Source organism: Dama dama, chromosome X (assembly GCF_033118175.1).
Source record: "Dama dama isolate Ldn47 chromosome X, ASM3311817v1, whole genome shotgun sequence".
Classification (NCBI taxonomy): domain Eukaryota; kingdom Metazoa; phylum Chordata; class Mammalia; order Artiodactyla; family Cervidae; genus Dama; species Dama dama.
This window is the reverse complement of record NC_083714.1, coordinates 34,878,584-34,900,505: the sequence shown is the minus strand read 5'-3', so window position 1 is coordinate 34,900,505 and position 21,922 is coordinate 34,878,584. Positions and strand designations below refer to the sequence as shown.

Genomic DNA, 21,922 nt, shown 5'->3' with positions numbered 1-21,922 from the left:
TCCATTCAAGCATCATAAACACAGAAAATTCATAGCATGTGTTGAAAATACTTGATGAACTAACTGATTTTCTCCTGGGAATTCAGGTGACCTAGCAACTTGCACTCTTGGGTACAAAAAAAGTTGCCTTTTTTTTTTTCCACCCTTCCCTCCAAGTAAGCTCCTGCTATAAAGCATCTTAGCAACTGTGGGAAAAAAAGAATGGCTTGCAGTTGTGCTTATCTTAAAGGGATTATGGCAGACTTAATAACCCAAATTGGATCATCATTATTAGCTGCTTTGTATAGTACTTGAGTTAAACACAACATAACACATTTGACAATGTGATAAATACCTGGTCACTAACATCCTTTGCTACCACACTAAACACCATAATTAGCAGCCATATCAGCATTTAGGTAACACTGAAAACATGTTTTGTTCCACAGCACTGCCATATGATCCTTTCTGGAAGTGCTTGAACCATCTCTAAAACATTCAAATACCTGCCACTCCCAAATATACTTGGGTGTCAGTTATCCAAATGATTCAGGGCCATTCCCTCTAGAATCTAAAGAGCAGCATAACTGTGAGGTAGAAGAGATTTATTCTTCAGTTAACAAAAGATCAGTGGATTTCAAGAAGTTTCTCACATCATATGGATTCAGGAAAAAGAACTTTAGAGCCAAAATTGTCCAGAATAATGGATCTAAAAGTTAGAAGATACTTTTATGTGTATATATTTAACATTTTCCCTTATTTTTCCTGATTACACATGTAGAGCCACATCCTAGATCATATTTAATTTTATGTCTCATGTTGGGAAATTTTTATTTACATCTGTAATGTTATGATTATATACTATCCCTGATGTATTATATTTTAAATGTAAGTTGATGCATACCAAAGTGGGGCAGAACAAGGTGGCTACCAGAATGAGTTCTGGAGTCAGACTAACTAGGTTTTAGTTCTGGTTTTGTCACTTGTTAGCTGTGCAACTCCTCTTTATCTCCTCATCTGGAAGATAAAAATGATGAGATTATCAGTCTTAGGGGGCATGTATCATGTATCAAGACTGAATACATTAATTCACATAAACTACTTAAACAGTTCATCCTACATGCTAAGAGATTAATAAACTTTTCTTATTTTCTTAGCCACACCAGATTTTTTAATATATTAATGTCAATTCATAAAATCCTTCATTTTTAGGGCCGGTGTGCCAGAGAGAACTGCAAGTACCTTCACCCTCCTCCACATTTGAAAACGCAGCTGGAAATTAATGGACGGAACAATCTGATTCAACAAAAGAGTGCCGCCGCTATGTTCGCCCAGCAGATGCAGTTTATGTTCCAGAATGCTCAGATGCCACCAGTTGTAAGTCACAGCTCTGCTTTTTCAAAATTGCATATGTATGTCCCTTTTTAAGGGTGCATATCTACACTGGAATAACCTGGCAAGGACTTTGGGAAGTTGTCACCAAAGGATTGAGGATGCGAGCTAATATGTTAATTGACACTCCAAAGATGTTATGCATGTGAAGGGAGCAATCAGATTTAAACAGTGATTTGCAGGAACCGTGAATGTAGCTTATAGGGACTTCCCTCATGTTCTAGTGGCTAGGACTTCACGCTACCAATTCAGGGGGCCCGGGTCCTATCCCTGGTTCAGGGAACTAGATCCTACATGCTGCAACTGAAGATCTTGAGTGCCACAACTAAGACCCAATGCAGCAAATTAATAAATCAAAAAAATGAAATTCATAGAAGAATACTAATAAAAGTATTATTATTTTTAATTTATTTATTTGTTGTTATTAATTTATATCTTTATTTTTATATATAAATATTATATATTTATAATAATTTATTATTAAAATATATATACTATATATACATTTTAAGAAGAGAGGAGGTTTGATTATTATGACATAGAAAACTTTTAATTTAGGATATTAATTCAGATAAATTTCCTTGCTCTTTGATAGTTCTGTTGTTACTTTTAAATAGATTTTTCACTTTAAAATAATTTTAGATTTAAAGGAAAGTTGCAAAGATAGTGCTGAGACTTACCATATTACCCATCACCTGGTTTTTCCTACTTTTAATATCTTATATGCATTGTTTATTTGTCAAAACTAAGGAACTAACATCTACACATTACTGTGAACTAAACTCCAGACTTTCTTCAGACTTCACTAGATTATTCACTAGTGTGCTGTTTCTGTTACAGTGGCCAGTGCAGGGTTATCAGTGTATTTTATTTGAATCCTATCTGTGCTCTCTCTTCTGGTCTGTGATTGTTTCAGTCTTTCTGTTTCCCATGACCTTAACAGTCTTGAGGGATACTGGCCAGGTGTTTGATGGGGGTTTTAACTTAACCTAGCCACAGAGTTTCCCTTTGGTAAAATTAATATTTTGGTGTCATTCTAGACCAACGTCTAGTATTTGTTTGGATCATTGAGTTTAAATGGATCACTTAAAAAGTGATTTAAGTGTCCTACAGAGAATTCATCTTGTCTTAATACCTTAAAATATACAGTTGCAGTTTGGCCTTAGACTGTTTGAGGTGGAATTGAAAACTGTCCCTGTCTACTGAGTTCTTCCAGGTCTCATATTTAGTTCCATGGTGTCTCATTCTAATTCCAGCTGGCCTACTTCCTTTAAACCATTATCAGGCTAGTACTTGGAAAGGGTTGTTTTATCTTTATTTGTAACCCATTTCATTGGTGGCTACTATATAATGAACACACTGAAAACTGAAAGATGTATGTAATATTTAGATATAAGCAAAGTGTGGGAGTAGGTCAGCCTGCTCTCAGCAAAACCTATCTCATTAAAAAGTTGTTTCTCAGAATTCAAGGACATCTGTGTAGATAGGGCACCCCTTAATTGGTACATCTTTATGAATAATGCAAAAAACGGGTCCTAGGGGCATTGACAAGTCACTAAAATTTTGTTCCATGATACTCTTTCCAGAATGTCTAGAAAATTTTAAGTAAAATAAATAGATTTCATGTGTTTACTCCTTTGCCAAAAATACTTGCCTTGGAACTCAGTGCTGATTAATTACGTTGATAAATTCGTTCCCAGAATGTCACCAGTGAGCTCCCTGGAGTTCCTCTTTGACCTTTAGTAATACTTTATATGGTTGAACTCCTCCAAACTCTATCCTTAGCTTTCAAACACTGAAGTATTTCAGTTTGTTCTTGGTTTTGAAGGGATAGGGAAGAGAAAGTGTTCTAGATACTTGAGAATAGTATAAATAAAGCCACAGAGAAATGAATATGCTTGGTGAGTCCAGAAAATGTGAGTAGATGGGGAGTAAAGCAAGGGAGCCTTTTACCCACCGTTACCGCTCTCGGCCTCTTGTGGGATGTCCCATTTTCAGACTGAGCAAAGAATAGGAGCCAGATTTTATCACACACCTGAGCCCAGCATTTCCTATGCAGCTGGAGCCTATATTTTTTCAAAGGTCAAGGGACATCAATCAACTGCCCTATTTCAGGGAATCAGAGAGCAAGGGCCTGGGGTAAAATAGGGGTAAAGACAGAAGGCAGACTATTCATCTTCCGTTGAGCCTCCCGTCGAGTGCCTCCATGCCAAGTCTCAACCCTTCATGCATTATTGATCAGGGAGTGACTTTTTTGGAGTCCAGTGAGAGATTCATTGAGTTTTTCAGCCTTTTGTGTTTTCTAATTTGATTCTCCGTGCTTTCTATAATAGAATACATTTCCCTTTTTTCTTCAATGGGGGTAATTTCAGGCTGCAGAATATGACTGTTATGACTCACAGGAGTACTATTTATTTTGTAGCATAGCACAAGACACGAGACATTACTTAAAAGACCCCAGGGAACAATTGGAAATTGCTTTTCTACCTTGTAGATTATTTAACAATAGCTGTTATGATATGATAACCTGATAAAAGATTAATTTCTGCAGTTATTATGTGTACAAAAAGCTAACCTCGAGATGGTTGATATGATCCTCTTTTGTGGTCTAGAAAGCTGCCTTGTGGGCATATTGTCATTGAGCTAGTGTGAGCAATTTTAAGTGACATTTACCAGTCTGACTTGAAAGAAATGTTCTTTATTATGCATCTTGATTTTACTATGGAAGTAACGTATAATTTTACTTCGTTTCTTTGGTACCTACTCTCCCTAAACAACTGTCTATCCCTTCTAACTGCATATATCCCTCCTGCTCTGACCATCTGATTCTTTTCCCTAAAATATTCAAGCTAATGTTTGAATTTCCAGTCCTATTGTTTGTCTGGCTGCATATTAAGGCCCATTGGTATCACTGCCTTGAACCTTATGTCTTCCCACAAACCACACTTTGGTCTGTTTCTAGGATACCGGAAGAGCACGTCTGCTTTTGGAAAATTGAGTACGGTTTGCTTATTACAAGCCCGCAGATAAAGGGAATGACAACCTAGATGTAGCCAGAGAACAGATTCTGTTCAGTGTGACTGAACAATGAAAAAAAAAAGCCACACCTAGTCAATTTGGGTGGAATGCTTGCTGTAGCAGGCAAGTTTATTCACTGTATCTAACAGATCTGAATTGACATTTGCGAGTATAAAATTCCACCTCAGAAAGCTTTTGGTAGCTTTATTGAGGAAGTTTAGTAAGTGACACAAAGGGTGCAACTCCCTAGTATTTTTCAGTGCAGTTTAAGAGAGAGTTGCTGATGTTCACAGCAAAAAAAAATTATACAAAATTATATAAGAACTCCCCTTGGCATAATTAAGAGACAAACAGCACTGGAGAAGAATTTTAGGGCAAGCAGATACACTGGGTTCCAGCTTCTGAGCACAGATAATGTTTGGAATTTCAGATCTTTTCATAACTTGGAATATTCATTATAGAAAGAAATTTCCAAGGAAGGATTCTCACTGCTAGATGTAATGTATGTATGTGTGTGTGTGTGGTGGATATGTTATAGGCTATAAAAATATTTTTTACTCAGACATTTTGTATAATCTAGTAAATACCTTTCGTTTCTCTGTTTGAATGTGGTTGATTCACATGGAGGCAGTTCTTTACATGAAGGTAAACTTGACCCAGTTGAGTGTATGCATCTGATGATTTATATAGAGGTTATTGGCTCAGCCATAGCAGTGTGCCAAGTCCTCTGGTCTGCTGTATGCTTTTCATGGCTTGCATTCCTGTGGCCAAGTCATAGTATTCCAAACCACAGTCTATAAACACAGGACTTCAGCCTTTTTCTTTATCACAGATAGAATCATCTGATGTTGTCTAGACCCTCCCCACCTTTTTACATCATTTTTACAATTCTACTTACCACATACATTTCTCAGAAACAAGCTTATATGGAAAAAAAAAAAGAAACAAGCTTATATGTCTATCTGACATTAATGTAGTAAAGAATAAAGGTGAGGTGACACTTCAAGACCAAACAGGGATAAGTAGGAAGTTCCAGTAGATAGGAGGAAGGGATATATACTAATTAATAATATCAGTATTTTTAGACTCCAGTGTATCAAGTGTTTTTCTTCTTTAATTAAATAGGAGCTCTAAGATATTATGTTACTCTGTGTGCTTTTGGACTAGGACAGATTTAAATGAATAGAAGTAAAATTGCAAAATATTTATTTACTTTTTAATTTTTGAAAATGATAAATCATTTCATAGTTAAAGATGAAAGGATAATATCCTTTCCTCACCTCGATACATTATACATTTTGCATAGTCATGTCAGAGTTATAGATTTTCTATTTCATATAAACTATTGGCTGAAGTATTTATGCTATCTCCCTGTTTTCAGGGCTCTTCTGTTAAAAATTATTAAAATTTTCTAGATTACCAGTCTCATGATCAGTCCAGAAGTTACAGCGAATATTAATGAAGATTCTTCAATGAGTTTCTCCGTTTACCTACTCATGAAATAATAAATGATGAAATTTAATCTCTTTCATCTTAATGTAGTGACATTCAGTATTTTGTAAAGTGATTATTGTGAAATGTTCAAGTCAGTAGACAACAGGCATTATGTAGTTATAAGATTGATATGCTCTTAATATATTTATGGCTGTTATCATGTGAATATCCACATTGACTTGAGGTTAATCAGATCGTATCACAGGAGTATTTGAAGTGGTACCATGCTAAAAGCCCCAAATTTTATCAAGATTATACTAAGTTTTCTAAAAAATTAGAAAAGATTTTACTTTCAGATATAGCAACTGAGACATATTTGTTCTATAGATTGTTCCCAAGCTTTCCTTGAGGTTAGCGAAGGAAGGCTCTGGACCCCTTATTTGCATGGTCTCCTTCCAAGGCCCTAGGAGGAGGCCTAGCAATGTGTTTATAAAATTTGCCAAAATTATTTGTATATTCTTTGTTCTTAAGGCTCCCCTTCTCTATCCAACAACCTAAACTGCAGGCCCCTCAGATCCTGGATTCATTCCTGATTGCAATTACCGGGCCAAGGTAGAGTAGTTATTCAGGTCCCTTCCTGAGGCTGTGTATGTCACACAGCTTAAACCTCCTTTAACAGTAAAACAAAAGAAATCACTCGGTTTAATACACAAGGTGAAATCTCTTTTTTAAAGTGAAACAAAAATGCTACACTTCTGCCACCGAACAGAGGGCATTTGTACATGCTGTCTTTCACAGTGTGTAGTTTCCTTGATAGTAACCGATCTCAACACTCTCCCTTTATCCTCCCTCATATATTCCCAGGGGATAAATTAAAATGTAATCGTCTCTCAGCCCATTTTGTGTCTTTCTCCTCTGGGGCCGGTTAGCTCAGTTGGTGAGAGCGGGGTGCTAATGAGACCATGTGGGCCTATTAGCTTTCCTGCTCACGGTCACCGTCTAAGCTCCAGCAGCTACCTCAGCATGGCTTGCCGTTCATCACCATTGAGATGAAGGCAGGAAGTTGGGAAGGTCTGTGAAACTCATTTTCCCTGGCGGAGGATAAAGAAAATCACAATAGCAACAAGAACAAACCCAATGCTTGGCAGCCTCACCTAGAGAGGATGATTTTTTTTTTTCTTCTTATCACCATCCTCTTGCCTAGATCAACAAAATTCAGTGGTTTGTCAGTGACAGGGCCATGAGGAGACCTAGTGTGAAAAAACATGGCTGCACTCCCCAGCCAGTAATCCTTCCCCCTAATAATCCTAATCTGCCATAATAATCTTTATGTGCGTGCTAAATCACTTCAGTTGTGTCCGACTCTTTGCGACCCTATGGACCGTAGCCCGCCTGGCTCCTCTGTCCACGGGATTCTCCTAGCAGAAATACTGGATTGGGCTACCATGCCCTCCTGCAGGGAATCTTCTCGAACCAGGGACTGAACCTGTGTGTCTTATGTCTCCTGCATTGGCAGGCAGATTATTTACCACTAGGGCCACCTGGGAAGCCATAACAATCTTTATAGGTGAACTAAATATTATTTGAAACCCTCCTTCCCCTAGTCTCCTCTCTTCAGCCATTCTGTGAATATCACATTAGCAATTCACTTGTCCCCTGGAACCACACTTTTTGTAATAAGTTGTATATTTCAGTCTATATTATCGCTAAACCATTTTTTTCAAAATTCATACTGTTTATGTAGCATTTCACATCTGTATCAAAAGACAGTTTGGGAGTGGTCTTTGCTTAAAGTTTTCCCCACCAGAGAGCAAAACAGATGGAATTCTCCGCCACTGCTTTTGATCCCTGAGTGTTTGTTTTGTTTTGTTTTTTATCTTGATTTTTCTAACTGGTAAACCTAAAAGTAATCAATGGCTTAGGAATCCATTTTGACTCAATTCACTAAATATTTCTTGAGCGTCTACTCATGCCAGGCATTTAAAAGAGTTAAGAAACAGATAAAAAGGTAAATTAGAAATATTCTCTATCCTCTAGGAATATATGATCTAGTAATAGTAAGATGATGGATTAATTTTTTTGTGATCCCCTTAGTTTCTGATTTCTACCTGATCCCTTGTATTATTATAGCTTTGAGCTGTTTTTTTTCCTCTGTAGAGTGATTTTTTTTATACGAGCCATGAAAGGTTTTATTTTGTGCCGTTGTTTTGGTAGTGGTGCTGCTCTGTTAAACCGCTGATAATTATAACCCCTTGCATCCATTTATCATGGATTTGCATTGAGATGTCTTTAGTCTCCAGGCTTTCTGTGGCTTTTTTGCTTTTCTCAGCTCTTGTTATTTTCCCCTCCTCCCAAACCCTTTTTCTCATGCCTGTTGTTAAAATTAAGTAGTCATTTATTTTTTAAATACTTTTTCTTTCCTAGTGCTATATTGAAGTTATTTGAATTGCCAATGTTATTATATAGTGATTTAGCAACAAATAATTTTTAGGGCAGTTCTTGTTCATGTCTCAGGAACAAAGTTAAAATCCACCCTCCCCCACCCCCAACTAAGAAATAAGTCATTTACCCTTTTACCAGATCCTTCTCTAGGAATCACCTGCTATTATGCTGTTGGTTATAATTTGTGGCTTGCTCTACAGCTTCTTACCACCTACAGGGAAGATCCAAACCATAACTTGTTCCCTCTTGCTTGCTCGACTTTACACCTATTATACCCATGATAATCTATCAATCCTTCAACCTACCTTCCTCCCTTCAATGCTTCCCCTTATTTGGAGACATGATTAATAAGGTCAGAAAAGCCAGGTTTAGTTGAGGATAACTATTCACTTTTGATTCTTGAAAGTATTTTTCTTCACTCTCTTTTGAGCCACAGTGGCTTATTTATTAACAAGTATGATTAGTACATAAACACCACTATCAGCTTGCATCTGTTTATAAAGTTCACTCTCAATTACTGAGGGACCAATGAACTAGTCTGGAGATTATGTGGGCCTCCTGCAGTGCCCCCATAACACCAGTCAAAGAGTGTGGAGATGACCAAGGAAAAACTGAAACAAAATGATTCAGTTGTGCTCCTTGTGAACATCTAATAAAGTCTGATGAAAATGAAAATGGTACATTTCATTGTGCTTTGGGGTTATCCAAGGATAGAAATATGCATGGTGATGGTGAAAGGGGCTGCTTTTTATACTATATAAATGCTTGTAAATGAGTAATAAAATTAAGATATTATGAGTGCTAAAAGTTAAGAGTGCTATTTTTCTGGCATTAAAATCAAGTCAACAAATTGTTACCAAATGTTTACCATCCTATAAAAGGAAATGTTTAGTTGTCCACCTTTAGACAGGAGCTTAGAGGGAAGGCCTCAATTATGATGTTGACTTCAGGCCAGGATTAGCGTAAGTGAGTTAAGTATCTTGCATCATCCAACAATAATTGTGACTGACACTGGATATTATTCAAGTTACTGCAAAGAGATCTAAGCTGTTATTAGGTTTTATTTCTTTATACTACCTTGAGGAATAACTCATTTTAAGTAATAAATCAGTGTTCCTAAGATGTCTGTGTAAACTAGAAATATTTATTTGAGGCATCGTTTTTCACTGAATTGTATTATTATTCAAAGATGCTTCAGAATCCTTTAAGATCAAAATGCGGTGGCTCCTAAAATTTTTCCTTTACAGGATTCCATCTATCTCCCCATTCTTAGTCACCAAGTAGTTATTCTATAAATAAATAGTTAAGAATGTGAATTTTAGTAACTATGTAAAAGAACATTTTAGTGAACACTTTAATATTTGTTTCTAAAGTCTAATTTCTTCAATTTGTGTAATCTTGCTACAAGTAATTAAATTCACATCCATAGATTTTTATATAATTAGTGCTTTACTTCAGAAATTGAATGCTTTATATTTTTTAATCCTGTAGAATGAGGGTCAGCAAAATTTTCTCTAAATGGCTAACAAATAGTTCAGCCTTTGTGGGACAAGAGACAAGATTTGAGGATATTACATAGGTTCTTCTGTAACGAGAAAAAACAGATATCCATGCTTTTCATTATGTCGGTCTACGAGTGAGCAGAGTGGAATTTATTTATGGAAACTGAAACATGAATTGCATATAATTTTCATGTGTTATGAGATATTACAATGTAGAGAATAACAAATGCTGGAGAGGATGTGGGACAAGAGAACCCTCCTATACTGTTGGTGGGATTGTAAATTGGTGCAGCCACTACGGAGAATGGGATGGAGGTGCCTCAAAAATCTAAAAAGTAGAGCTGGCATATGATCTGTCACAGGCCTCCCAGGTGGCCCAGATGGTAAAGAATCTGCCTGCCAGTGCAGGAGATGCGGGTTCAAACCTTGGGTCTGGAAGATCTCCTGGAGCAGGAAATGGCAACCCACTCCAGTGTTCTTGCCTGGGAAATCCCATGCACACAGGAACCTGGCAGGCTACAGTCCATGGGGTCGAAAAAGAGTTGGACATGACTTGGTGACTAAACAACAACAATAGCATATGATCTATCAATACCACCCCTAAGCACAGACCCAGATAAAACTTTGAAAAGATACACACAGCCCTATGTTCATATCAGTGCTATTTTATAGTACCCTATATATACATATATAAGCTAATTATATATATTGGAATATATATATAATGTAATCTTAGCCATAAAAAGGAGTGAACTTTTCAATGCCATTTACAGCAAATAGCAAATGCCATTTATAGCAAATAGATGATCATACTAAGTAAAGGAAGTCAGAAAGAGAAAGACAGATACCATATGATATCATTTATATGTGGAATGTAAAATATGACACAAATGAACTTATCTATGAAACAGAGACGGACTCACAGATACAGAGAACAGACCTATGGTTGCCAGGAGGATGGTGAGGGGGTTGCATTGAAAGTCTGGCACTAGCATATGCAAGCTATTCTTCTAGAATGGATAAACAATAAGGTCCTGCTGAATAGCACAGGGTACTATAGTCAATATCCTGTGATAAACCAAAATGGAAAATAATATTTAAAAGTATATGCATATAATATATAAAACTGAATCACTTTGCTGTACAACAGAAACTAATGCAATTTTGCGTATCAACTACAAATAAAATAAAAATAGAGAAACCACTCTTACCATTCTGGCCATACAAAAACAGGGCAGGCTGGATTTGGTTCAGGGGCTATGGTTTGCCAACTATTACCCTAGAACACAAAAGCTCTTGAACAGTAAGTACTCCATAACCTAGGAGTGAGCTTTATGAGGTCCTTGAACTTCTTGAGATCACAATTTGTACCCATATTAATTTTTCCATGGGCAGGATCCACAGCTCTCAGACTCTCAGAGAAGTTCAGGACTTGAAAAAGATTAGGTGCCACTGTTCTAGAGACAATTCACCAGATTTTAGAATGCATTTCCTAAGGCCCTGATAGTTCCTAGGTACTTGGGGCTTCCCAGGTGGCACTAGTGGTCAAGAACCCATCTGGCAATGCAGGAGACAGAAGAGACATGGGTTTGATCCCTGGGTTGGAAAGATCACCTGGAGGAGGGCATGGCAACCCACTCCAGTATTCTTGCCTGGAGAATCCCATGGACAGAGGAGCCTGGTGGGCTACAGTCCATAGGGTCACAAAGAGTCAGACATGATTAAAGTGACTAGCACGCACACACATGCAAGTAACCAGTAACTTGTGGGAATTCCTACCCTAGCAGCTAATACTGCAAGACACATTGAGAGTAAATAATTGTCTAGGTGATCTTTTTATTCATATAGTCAGTTGTTGCCATCATTCTTGTTGGTTTTATAAGATTCAAGAACGATGAAAATCCATACCCTTTGTTCTAAGAGAAAAACTTTCTCATATTTTCAAATATTTAGTAAATGATTTGTAGGCTTGAGTGAATATCTGAAACATATTTAAGTGCCCAGTCAGTTTGGTCTGTATATAGAAATCAGATTCAACCTGTTAGGTACCTTTTTTTTTTAAATTAAGACTACCCCACAGATTGGTTCATGTTTAGCTCAACTTACATCAAGGACTGCAAGACAGGTACAAGAAGGATTAAATTTGCTAATTAAAATTGAATGTGTGAACTTGCAGCTGCCTGATATAACAGGTGGCTGTTAAATAAAGCTAAGCCCTTGAATGTTGAAATTCATGAAAATGGAATACTTACCCTGGAGCAGAGGTGGTGGTGAAAAACAGAAATGTCCATTTGAAAATAAATAAGAAACTCAGGAGTTCCAGCTGTGCCCAAGGGGTTGAAAATTAAAAAGAAAAAAAACCCTGCTTCTTCTCAATAAACAGCATTATAGAATCAAGTTTATACCAAAGAGGAAATGCTTATAAAATCTACAACACTAACTTTAAAATGTAAATATGATACAGTATAATCTTACAAACCCTAAACTTTTTCAGCAAGCCCCTTGCACTATTTATATACACTTCCAATTAATTTACAGCTTGCTTTCATGAGATTGGAACATATAACAAACCTAAGAAGGTTAAAATATATTCCAAGTTAACCAGTAAATTTTCCCCCAAAAAGGAAGGAAAAAAATACAGAAGTTCGGAGCTATTATAATAGGAAGCATTGCTACATGTCTGTAATTCCTAAATATTATTAATTGATCAGTATTTATTAGTGATTAATAATTTTGTAATCTAGAAAACTCACTCAGCTGCCAGTTTTCCTTTTAATTCAGTAGCTTTAGAAAATATAATGGCTCTTTTGGGTTCTGTGATTTTACCATTTGAGATTTTTGCTAATTTTGAGACAGCCTGAATCATCAAATTATTAAAGTCTATCTTAGCTCATTATATAAAATAATATCACATCAGTTAATTTCTGAAGCTTTATATTTCATTCTGTGAGAAGCATGATATGTTCCTATAACCTGTTCTATCACAGTGCTAGTTAGGCTGGGTCAGCACGTGGCTTTTGTCCTCAAACCTTAAAGCACTTCCTCTGACTGCCTCATCATCTTTCTTGCCACCTGGTGTCACCCCTTTCCTCTTAAAAGCTCTTGGCCACCATGCCTTCTCTACTTACTGTGATGAGTCTTACCAGTTTGGAAGGGAGCAGGACATGCTCTTTCTGTTGTTCCTAATTTGCCAGTTAGCTAATGATAAATTCACCTATGGAGAAGGAAATAGCAACCCACTCCAGTATTTTTGCCTGGAAAATCCCATGGACAGAGGAGCCTAGTGGGCTACAGTCCATGGGGTCGCAAAGAGTTGGACACAACTTAGCAACTAAACAAACAAAACTCATCTAAGGCTTCCCCAGTGGCTCAATGGTAAAGAGTTTGCCTGCAGCTCAGGAGACACAGGAGCCGCAGGTTCAATCTCTGGGTGGGGAAGATCCTCTGGAGTAGGAAATGGCAACCCACTCCAGTATTCTTGCCTGGAAAAATTCCATAGACCAGAGGAGCCTGGCAGGGCTACAGTCCATGTGATTACAAAAGAGTTGGACACAACTTAGTGACTAAACAACAAACTCATCTTAAGGGAGAGTGCTAATGGGGAAGCCCTTCCTTCCAAGGTGAATGTGGTTTGTAACACGGGTTACATGGAGAAGGCTATGCTGGTGAAAATTTCAACTCCAACTAGAGGGTGGCAGCATGAATATAGATTGTCCCTCACTTCATACTCTATAGAGTCCTATTCTACCTCCATTTAGAACTGTTCCTGTTATTGTGATCTAGCACAAGATGTGGGCACAGCTTGACAAAGCAACAGATTTTTGTTTTTAGTGAAAGAAATTAAAAAGAAAGCAAGAACACATGCTGTTAGTAATACATGAGACATCACCAGTTGGATAGCAGTGCACCTACCTTATAAAGTCACTATTAGAAATATACTACATTTAACCAGGATTTGTTATTCATTCATTAAAATGTTTACATTTATTTTTAAATTATGTCATTGATTTTATCAGTCATTCACTATGTATATTGGGTGCTGTAGGGGATGACCACATTGAGAAGAAAAGACGCTCCCATGTGGAACAAACTGGAAAACAGCAGAGTAAAGTGATAAATTATTTCATCACAGATAATAATAAAGGCAATACATATATTACACACTTTGAGATCAGGACTGTTAAAAAATTTAAAAACCCAGTAATAGCCTTTTGCATTTCCAAGACTTTTACCAGTTATACTCTAGTGTATGTATGTACCTTATAATCCTGTTAACTCTCCCTGCCTAGTAGGAATCCTATTTAGGATATTTAGGGCCCTCTTTTAAACTGTGCATATCATCTGGTCCCTTAGATAAAGACAAGGCTAGTCAAGTCAGATTCGTTTGTAAAATAAGACCTCTTAAAAAAAATGACCATACCAATCTCCTTTTAGGTAGACAGCAAGAAGTTAAAGCTCTCACCTTTTAAAATCTACTCCTCTCTTCCTCCCTCCTTGCCTGTTTTCATAATTGATAGTGGGCCGGGAAGAAAAGCAAGTGTTCAGTAGGGCAGGTGGGAACCATGGTAGGACCAGAAGCTTTGGAGCAAAGCAGTACTGCCAGGAAGAGAAAGGAGGATAGTGAAATGAATGGGACCTTCAGATTGCCCACGTATATGATATCGATGGTGACAAGGTTTTTAGATAAAAGTGGAAGTGTTAGGGAAAACATGTTTGGAATAGACTCCATCAGTGTGATTTGATTTACCTAACTCATAACTGTTAAAATTATATGGCTTGGTTTATCAGCTTACCAGTAAGTTTGTTGCTCAAAGAGATTTGTTGGTTTAAAAGGAACTCTTGTATCGGAATTAATATGAGACTAAAAATAAATCAGAAGATACAATGGTAAATTTTGATATGGCTTACGCTTTTTGAAAGACTGCTTCTTTGTGTAATAATAGGAATAATCTATTGACCTCTAACACCTTTTTTTTTCCTCTTTTAAACATACAGAATTCTTTTCCTGTGAATCCTGCAATTGCAGCTAATCCTGCCATGGCTTACAATCCTTACTTACCTCCTCATCCTGGGATGGGACTGGTCCCCGCCGAACTGGTACAAAACGCACCTGTTCTGATTTCTGGAAACCCACCTCTTCCACTGCAAGGGGCTGTTGGTCCAAAACCGATCCGTTCAGATAAACTGGAGGTATTTGTGTAGAAATCTATGAATACTTATAAGGGTAGATATCAGCCTTATGCATAAACAGTTCCAGAACCTGGTGTCTTGAATGCTTTAAATAAGTACATCTGGGTTTTAAGCTTCTGGAATATTACCTCAGAGAAGTATTAGACATTTTACTACTGCAATTTTACCCTGTTATGAAGTACACGGTTGTACCGTGGGTCAAACAATGTCCTAGTGTGCCCGGCTGCAGACTGTGCATCTCCTCTGCTATGGCACAGAAAGTCTGGTGGGCGGCTCCAGCTTTACAGTCTGGAATTACAGTCTGTATTCACTGGTGGATCTCTACTTGCTAGAATAATCAAACTGAAAATAAAAGACCCATTAACTGTCTATGAATGCAGAATGTAAATGAGTCTCATAGAGTCTAAACCTGTTTCTCCATATTAAGAATGATGTGCTAGATCAGAACTATCCTTATGCCTAAGAAAAGGAAACTAAAAGAAAATTGCAAACAGCTTTTCGATTTATGGAAGTCCTTCAAACTATGTCCTTTTTCATAAGTTGAAATAACTAACTAGTCAATTTCTTACCAAGTCAGCTCCACTGGCAACTCCTCCAATGCTTGGCCATGTATTGGGCTGGAATCTGTACGTATCCTTTAGTCATGTGCACAAGTCTGCTTATAAAAAGCACATTGTTGTGTGATAAAGACACATCTTGGCCCTTAACAACATAATCCCCTCTTGCAAATGTAGCTAATTACACTTTAGGCTGTATATCAAGTGGAGGATTAAAAACTGGTTTTCAATAATTGGTTGTTGTTGGTTAGTCGCTAAGTCATATCCAACTCTTTTGTGACCCCATACACTGTAGCCCACTAGGCTCCTCCGTCCATGGGATTTTCCAGGCAAGAATACTGGAGTGGGCTGCCATTTCCTACTCCAGGGGATCTTTCCAACCCAGGGATCAAGCCTGCGTCTCCTGTATTGGCAGGTGATTCTTTATTGCTGAGCCACCAGGGAAGCCTAGTTTTCAAGAATACTTTCATTTCAATGTAAGGAAAGCTGACAGACTTCCTTTGGGGACAATGGATTGTTATCGTTCTTGGAAGAGAAATTTTGTTTATGTTTATGTCTCATAGTGACTATGGCTTGACATTATCCTTCAGCTTTTGAAATTTTTCCTAAATAGATGACAAAAGAATGTGTACTGTTGCTCTTACATTCACTGGCAAAATAAATAAAAACTAATAACCTTCCAAGCGTCAATGTGATTTTTTTTTTCTTTAAGGTTTGCCGTGAATTTCAGCGAGGTAATTGTACCCGTGGTGAGAATGATTGCCGCTATGCTCACCCTACTGATGTGTCCATGATTGAGGCAAGTGATAATACTGTGACCATCTGCATGGATTACATCAAAGGTCGATGCTCCCGAGAGAAATGCAGGTATTTTCATCCTCCTGCGCACTTGCAAGCCAAACTCAAAGCAGCTCATTACCAGATGAACCATTCAGCTGCCACTGCAATGGTAAGAACAGGTCAGGATTTGTTGACTCTCTGTTTGGGGATAAATGATTCATATATGCCTCAATTTGTCTAATACCCTGGAATCACAATCTTGGATAGTCATGAGTGGACCTTAAAATGAATCTCTCAGGATATAAACTGGAAAGGAGAGAACCTATTTATTCTAATTCACTAAAAGTTTCTAAAGGTAATTATTTAAAAGCTTTCCTAATGATTCTTACTGTGCTTTTTCTCCCATTTTTTAATAAGGAGTAAATTATACAACTTAAACAGTAAATTATTTTTGAGTGATTTTTACAGCCTAACTAACCTTAATATCCTGTGAGCCACCTAGATGGGCACTTTGCTGGTAATATCCTTAGTAACTTTCAAAAACGGAGGACTTGGAGGATGAGTTGGTAATTAAGTTCTAATTTCCCAAAGGTTGATGATTTCAAGGCAGCAGCCAGGCAAGACTTGAGGGGTAATTTCTATATGGTTGGGAGAAGAGGCCTGACTATTGAGTTGGCATAGTAAGTAAATTTTTGAGAAAAGTTAGTTCTACTTAACTATGTAAGGTAGGAAGTAGGAAAAATACTTGCATAACACTATTGTGTGATAGGCTGAAAAATAGGAATTATGATTACTTAGGTTTGTCATAGTTGTCAATTATTTTGATAGGCTGTAAGCTATCCATTTCTTTTACATCCTGGGCCTTTCCTCATGTAATAGGGTATAACCCAAATAAGGGACAACATTCTGAGGAAACCTCATTTTTCCTGGCTGTGGGAAAAAATCACCTCTGTGACCCTGAAGCCCATGACAGAGATCTTTCCTTTTCATAAGAGAGATACATTTATTTTCAGGCATCCCTATTTATTGAGAAGGTTTTCCTCATACTAAGTTAAGATCTACCTCACTTTAACTGGAACATACACTTATTTTATTACCAAAAAAAGTCTACCCCTGTTTCATAGGAACCTGATTCTCATGTCTTTTCTCTAAGCCAAATACCCCAAATTTCTCCAAACTTTTCTCACAGATGACAGCTTTGTGGCCACAGCACCAATGTTGGACTTGTTCCTCCTTCTCAGTAACCCTGCTCTCTCAGAACGGAACCCACTAATTTGTGAAAGAGCTGAGTACCAACATAGAACACACTTATTTTCTCCCTTGATCTGGACAGCAGAATCTGTGAATGAATGTTAAAAAAAAAAGACTTCGTCACATTTTTTGTCTTAAATTCTTTTGAATGAGGGAATTTTTAGCTATGAAAATAGGAAGGTATCCAGAAAATCAACGCAGAATTTAAGCCTCCAATTGTTAGTTATTTCTGTTGGTGGCATAGAGAGGAAGTACAGTTGGCCCCCTGAAAATAAAGGTTCTCATATGCATGGGATGCACGAGAAATGGCTTGCCTGTGCTTTGGTAATCCTGTCCCATGCTCAGTCATGGGACTTTCATATGTATGTGCCTATTTCTGATGATTTTGGTGTGTTTGGTAAGATATATATGTCAGCCCCAAATTTCCATATAAAGAGTTAAATATACTATATAATAGGCCTTCAGTTGGTGTTTTTGAACATCAATATAAAATGCCTTTCTGAGTCATCAGAGCAGAGTCTTAAAAGTTGCATTTACCCATAGGAAATTGTGTGAGATAAGATTAAACAAAGGAGGCTGCATGAAGAAGTTTAAACTTTCTGTATTGTAAGGATTCACAGCTGAAATGCTTTTTGAAAGGGAGATTTTTTTTTTTACCCTGTTCTTCTTCATGCTCAGATTGAAATCACTTAAAGCAACTTGTACGCATATAAAAGACTTGAAGGGACGCTATAAAGTTCCCAAATAAAATAGGGATACTGTTAGGCCTTCTTTATCCACAGGAATAAGGAGGTCATGGCATGCCCTCGTTGGCATATGGAAGGCTAGGTACTCACCATAAATGTGCCCATCTCCTTAAGAATTTGGAGCATACCCAGTTGTCGCCAGGACATGTTTTTAAAGTACTCTGCGGTTAGTAGAGGGGAAAATGTCAGGTCCAATTTCTCCAGTGAATCTGATCCAGGGGCAAGTTTGACTGAATATAAGCACAGTAGAATTTTAAAGAATGTAGACATGAAAGGAAGATTTTAACTCAGTAAGAGTAAAACCTCTTACCTTAAATTCAGCTTTACAAGGTCTTAACAAAGCAAACAGTACAAACCGAAATGCACAGCAGGTCTCTATAAATAAATGAGAATTGCATACATTTTGCTAACTATGGTTTCTAGGTGCAGGCGATTAATTCATTTGCTTTTCCCTTACACATTAGTTGGGAAATACACAGTTATAGGGTTTGGACCCGAGATCCTTGTATAAATTGAATTTTGGATTTTGGAGCTACAGAATCAGACTCAGATCTACCGATCTCTCTTTTTTTTTTTTCACCTATATGCCATTATCTCCTTGATTTAGATCAGAATTTTAACTGGCAAAAATCCCTTTCCTATTAATAAGTTGCTTCTGCTAATCTCATTTTAATAGGTGGATAGATGAGCATCCCTTAGATGTTAATTTGATTTATTTTTCATTTTTACTTGTTTGTTTATTTTCGGTTGCACAGGGTCTTCGTTGCTGCGTGCAGGCTTTCTCTAGTTGTGGTGCACAGACGTCTCATTGCGGTGGCTTCTGTCGGGGCAGAGCACAGGCGCTAGGGTGCCCGGGCTTCAGTGATCGCAGTTCCTGGGCTCTAAAACACAGGCTTTGTAATTGCGATGCTTGGGTTTGTTGCTCCCCAGCATGTTGGATCAGGGATCGGAACTGTGTCTCTTGCATTGGCAGGCCGATTCTCCACCACTGAGCCACCTGGGAAGCCTTTGATGTTCATTTTAAATGATTATTTGCTGTCAACAGCATCCTGTCACATCTTGCCCACCTGATGAAGCCCTTTTCAACTTCACTCATTTGTCTAAATTAGTGAAGCTGAAAAACTTCTTTTCCCTGGTATGTTCCTTTTCTGTTTTGGACTGAGTATGTACTCATTTAGTGAACGACTTCATCTTTTTAGTTGGTTACCTTGCTCAGTGGTGACCCTCGCAAAGGGTTCCCAGGCCAGACCTTATGGAACTGCTGCTTGCTTGGTCTGAGTACATATTTTACTTTCCTTCGTACTATTTATTAATCTATCCTTCCCTCACAGGGCCTTCAGCCTGGTACACTTCAACTGATACCAAAGAGGTCGGCACTTGACAAGGCCAATTGTGCCCCCCCAGTCTTTAATCCTAGCATGTTCCACTGCCAACAGGCTCTGCCTAACATGCCGATCCCGCAGCCGCAGCCGCAGCCGCAGTTTATTCCTACAGGTGAGAGTGGGGCCGGGCCCTGGAAGTTGAGTGGTGTTGTCAATGAATACAGTTTACCCCAGCTTTCAAAGAACGTTTATGTGAGGATGGTCAATGGGTATTTTGATTAGAAATAAAACGACGCAATTATGTGTCTGTGTGCATACAGAACAAACTGTTTTCCTGTGATTCCTGAAAATTAATGGTTTGGAAATCAAACTAGGAAACGCTGTCAGCATTTTTCTTTTGAGCATTTCTTAATTTTTGCTTTTCATGTTTGATTCACTTGTTTCAGTCTTAAACTAATTCTTTGACTCTTAGGTATCACTTTCAAAGGCAATGGTCTGCTCTCACAAAAGTTTCGGAGCTGCAACATTGCAAAAATAGGTAGTCTATATATCTTTGATATGCCAAAGATAGTTATAATAAAACTACCTTTAAATTTAGATTACAGTATAATACAGTATATATATATATATATACTATATATATATGTATATACAGTATAATACAGTGTGTATTTAGATAATACAATGTAAAACAGGGAGTTTTAGCCTCTAACTCTTAAATCAGTTAATATAAAATATATGGAAGTTTGTCACATTTTCCTAACACTTTGCAGCATATTTTATTACCTCCTATATTCAACTATATTTACTAGTATAACAGTTTTGTACAAAGTTGAAAAGAAAAATTTAAGCCATAGTCTTTTAAAATAAACATCATATATGAGGGGAAAATACTTTTCTTCCAGTGCTTTAGTACTTTAAGAATTAGCATATAATCTCTTAGGAATAAGTTGAAAATGCTAACCACGGGGAGTCCAGTAGACTTTTTTCTTTTTCTTTTTTTGGTCAGAATCTTAAATGCCCCAGTTTGGAAACTGTTAAATGAAAATCGCATGCTTTAAAAATTAATTTAGAAACCTTGTTAATTATAAGCATATTAAGCACATAATAGTATTATATGCCTGGACCTAAAGAAACCCACTGATATATTAATTAGTTAATTAATTTTGAAAGAAGCCATAAAAATCTTCTGTCTGGTTACTAACCATAATAGTTCTTCATGATACCATTTAAAAACACAATTTTTAGACTTTTTTGAGCTGGATTTGGCTAATTTAAAAATGTAGATTCATAAGCAAAACTGTCAGAAGAATCCCTTTCCCCTTAATTTATGGCAAAATAAAACCTTGTCAGGTTGAGAGCCCTCCTTGGTGAAAATCATGTTTGCCATATGTTCACAGTCAAGTCCTTGATCACTAGGTGGGGGAGGCCATGATAGTAGATTAGTGCTCTAAGTAGAACTTGCTGACACCAGTTGCCAGATCTTGGTGCATATTTTGAAAATAATATATGTAATAAATTAAAACTCTCCCTTTCATAATAAAAATCACTTAGAATGTATTCGTCCAAAATAAATATATAACTAATTTAAGTTGAGCTAATGCCTTTAAAGAAAAAATTAACATTCATTTTTATACCTAAGAATCCAAGAATTACTCTGATCACCTGGGTTTGGGGTCTTAAGCTATAATTGTGAGCATGGGAGATTACTGGATATGCATGTGCTGGTTCATTAATATTGCTAAGAATATCATTCTAGTTAAAAATTATTTCTATCAATAAAGCTTTAATAATGAAATATCTCTTTTCTTTACTTTTCACGCTTTTCTGCATGGTGTCCAGGGCCAATACTGTGCATGGCACCCGCTTCAAGTGTTGGTAGGTTTTGTACAAAAATTCTCAACTTTTTCTAATCTGAAAAAAAAGTGTTTTTTATTGTGACTATGAAAGAAACAAGCAACTGAATGATATAGCTGAACATTTTCTGAGTATTTAAGTTTTAATATGGTGCTGTCTATTACATGTTTTTTGTGAAATCACAGCAGTCCAACACTCTCAAGTTCTAGTTCATTGCTGCTGTGGTTGAATACCGACCTTGCCATTTCTGTATTTTCACACTACAAATTGTAGCTAAAATATTTTGAAACATTTCCTTATCTAGCTAGAATGGGCAGTTTTATTCTTTGGTTTACATCTGTTACTAAGAAATTGTAAAATATTTAAAATACTTCAAATGTAGAATTTGTAAAGTACAACAAAACCATTCCTCCCCAAAAAAGTTACCCAAAAGATCAAAATCATTCAATATT

At 37.1% G+C, this 21,922-nt stretch overlaps 1 protein-coding gene across 5 annotated transcripts in view; it reads left to right on the top strand.

Annotated features, from left to right (window-relative positions):
- MBNL3 (muscleblind like splicing regulator 3) overlaps positions 1 to 21,922 on the top strand; it is a 117,143-nt gene that overhangs the window by 82,527 nt on the left and 12,694 nt on the right. For 3 of the 5 annotated variants that reach the window (XM_061137499.1, XM_061137498.1, XM_061137501.1), the window contains exons 3-7: positions 1,192 to 1,356; positions 14,763 to 14,957; positions 16,227 to 16,463; positions 19,623 to 19,785; positions 21,456 to 21,491. In XM_061137499.1, coding sequence (XP_060993482.1) covers positions 1,192 to 1,356; positions 14,763 to 14,957; positions 16,227 to 16,463; positions 19,623 to 19,785; positions 21,456 to 21,491 — 796 coding nt within the window. The remainder of the gene's footprint in view (positions 1 to 1,191; positions 1,357 to 14,762; positions 14,958 to 16,226; positions 16,464 to 19,622; positions 19,786 to 21,455; positions 21,492 to 21,922) is intronic. The other 2 variants (XM_061137500.1, XM_061137502.1) reach the window with 1 other exon arrangement.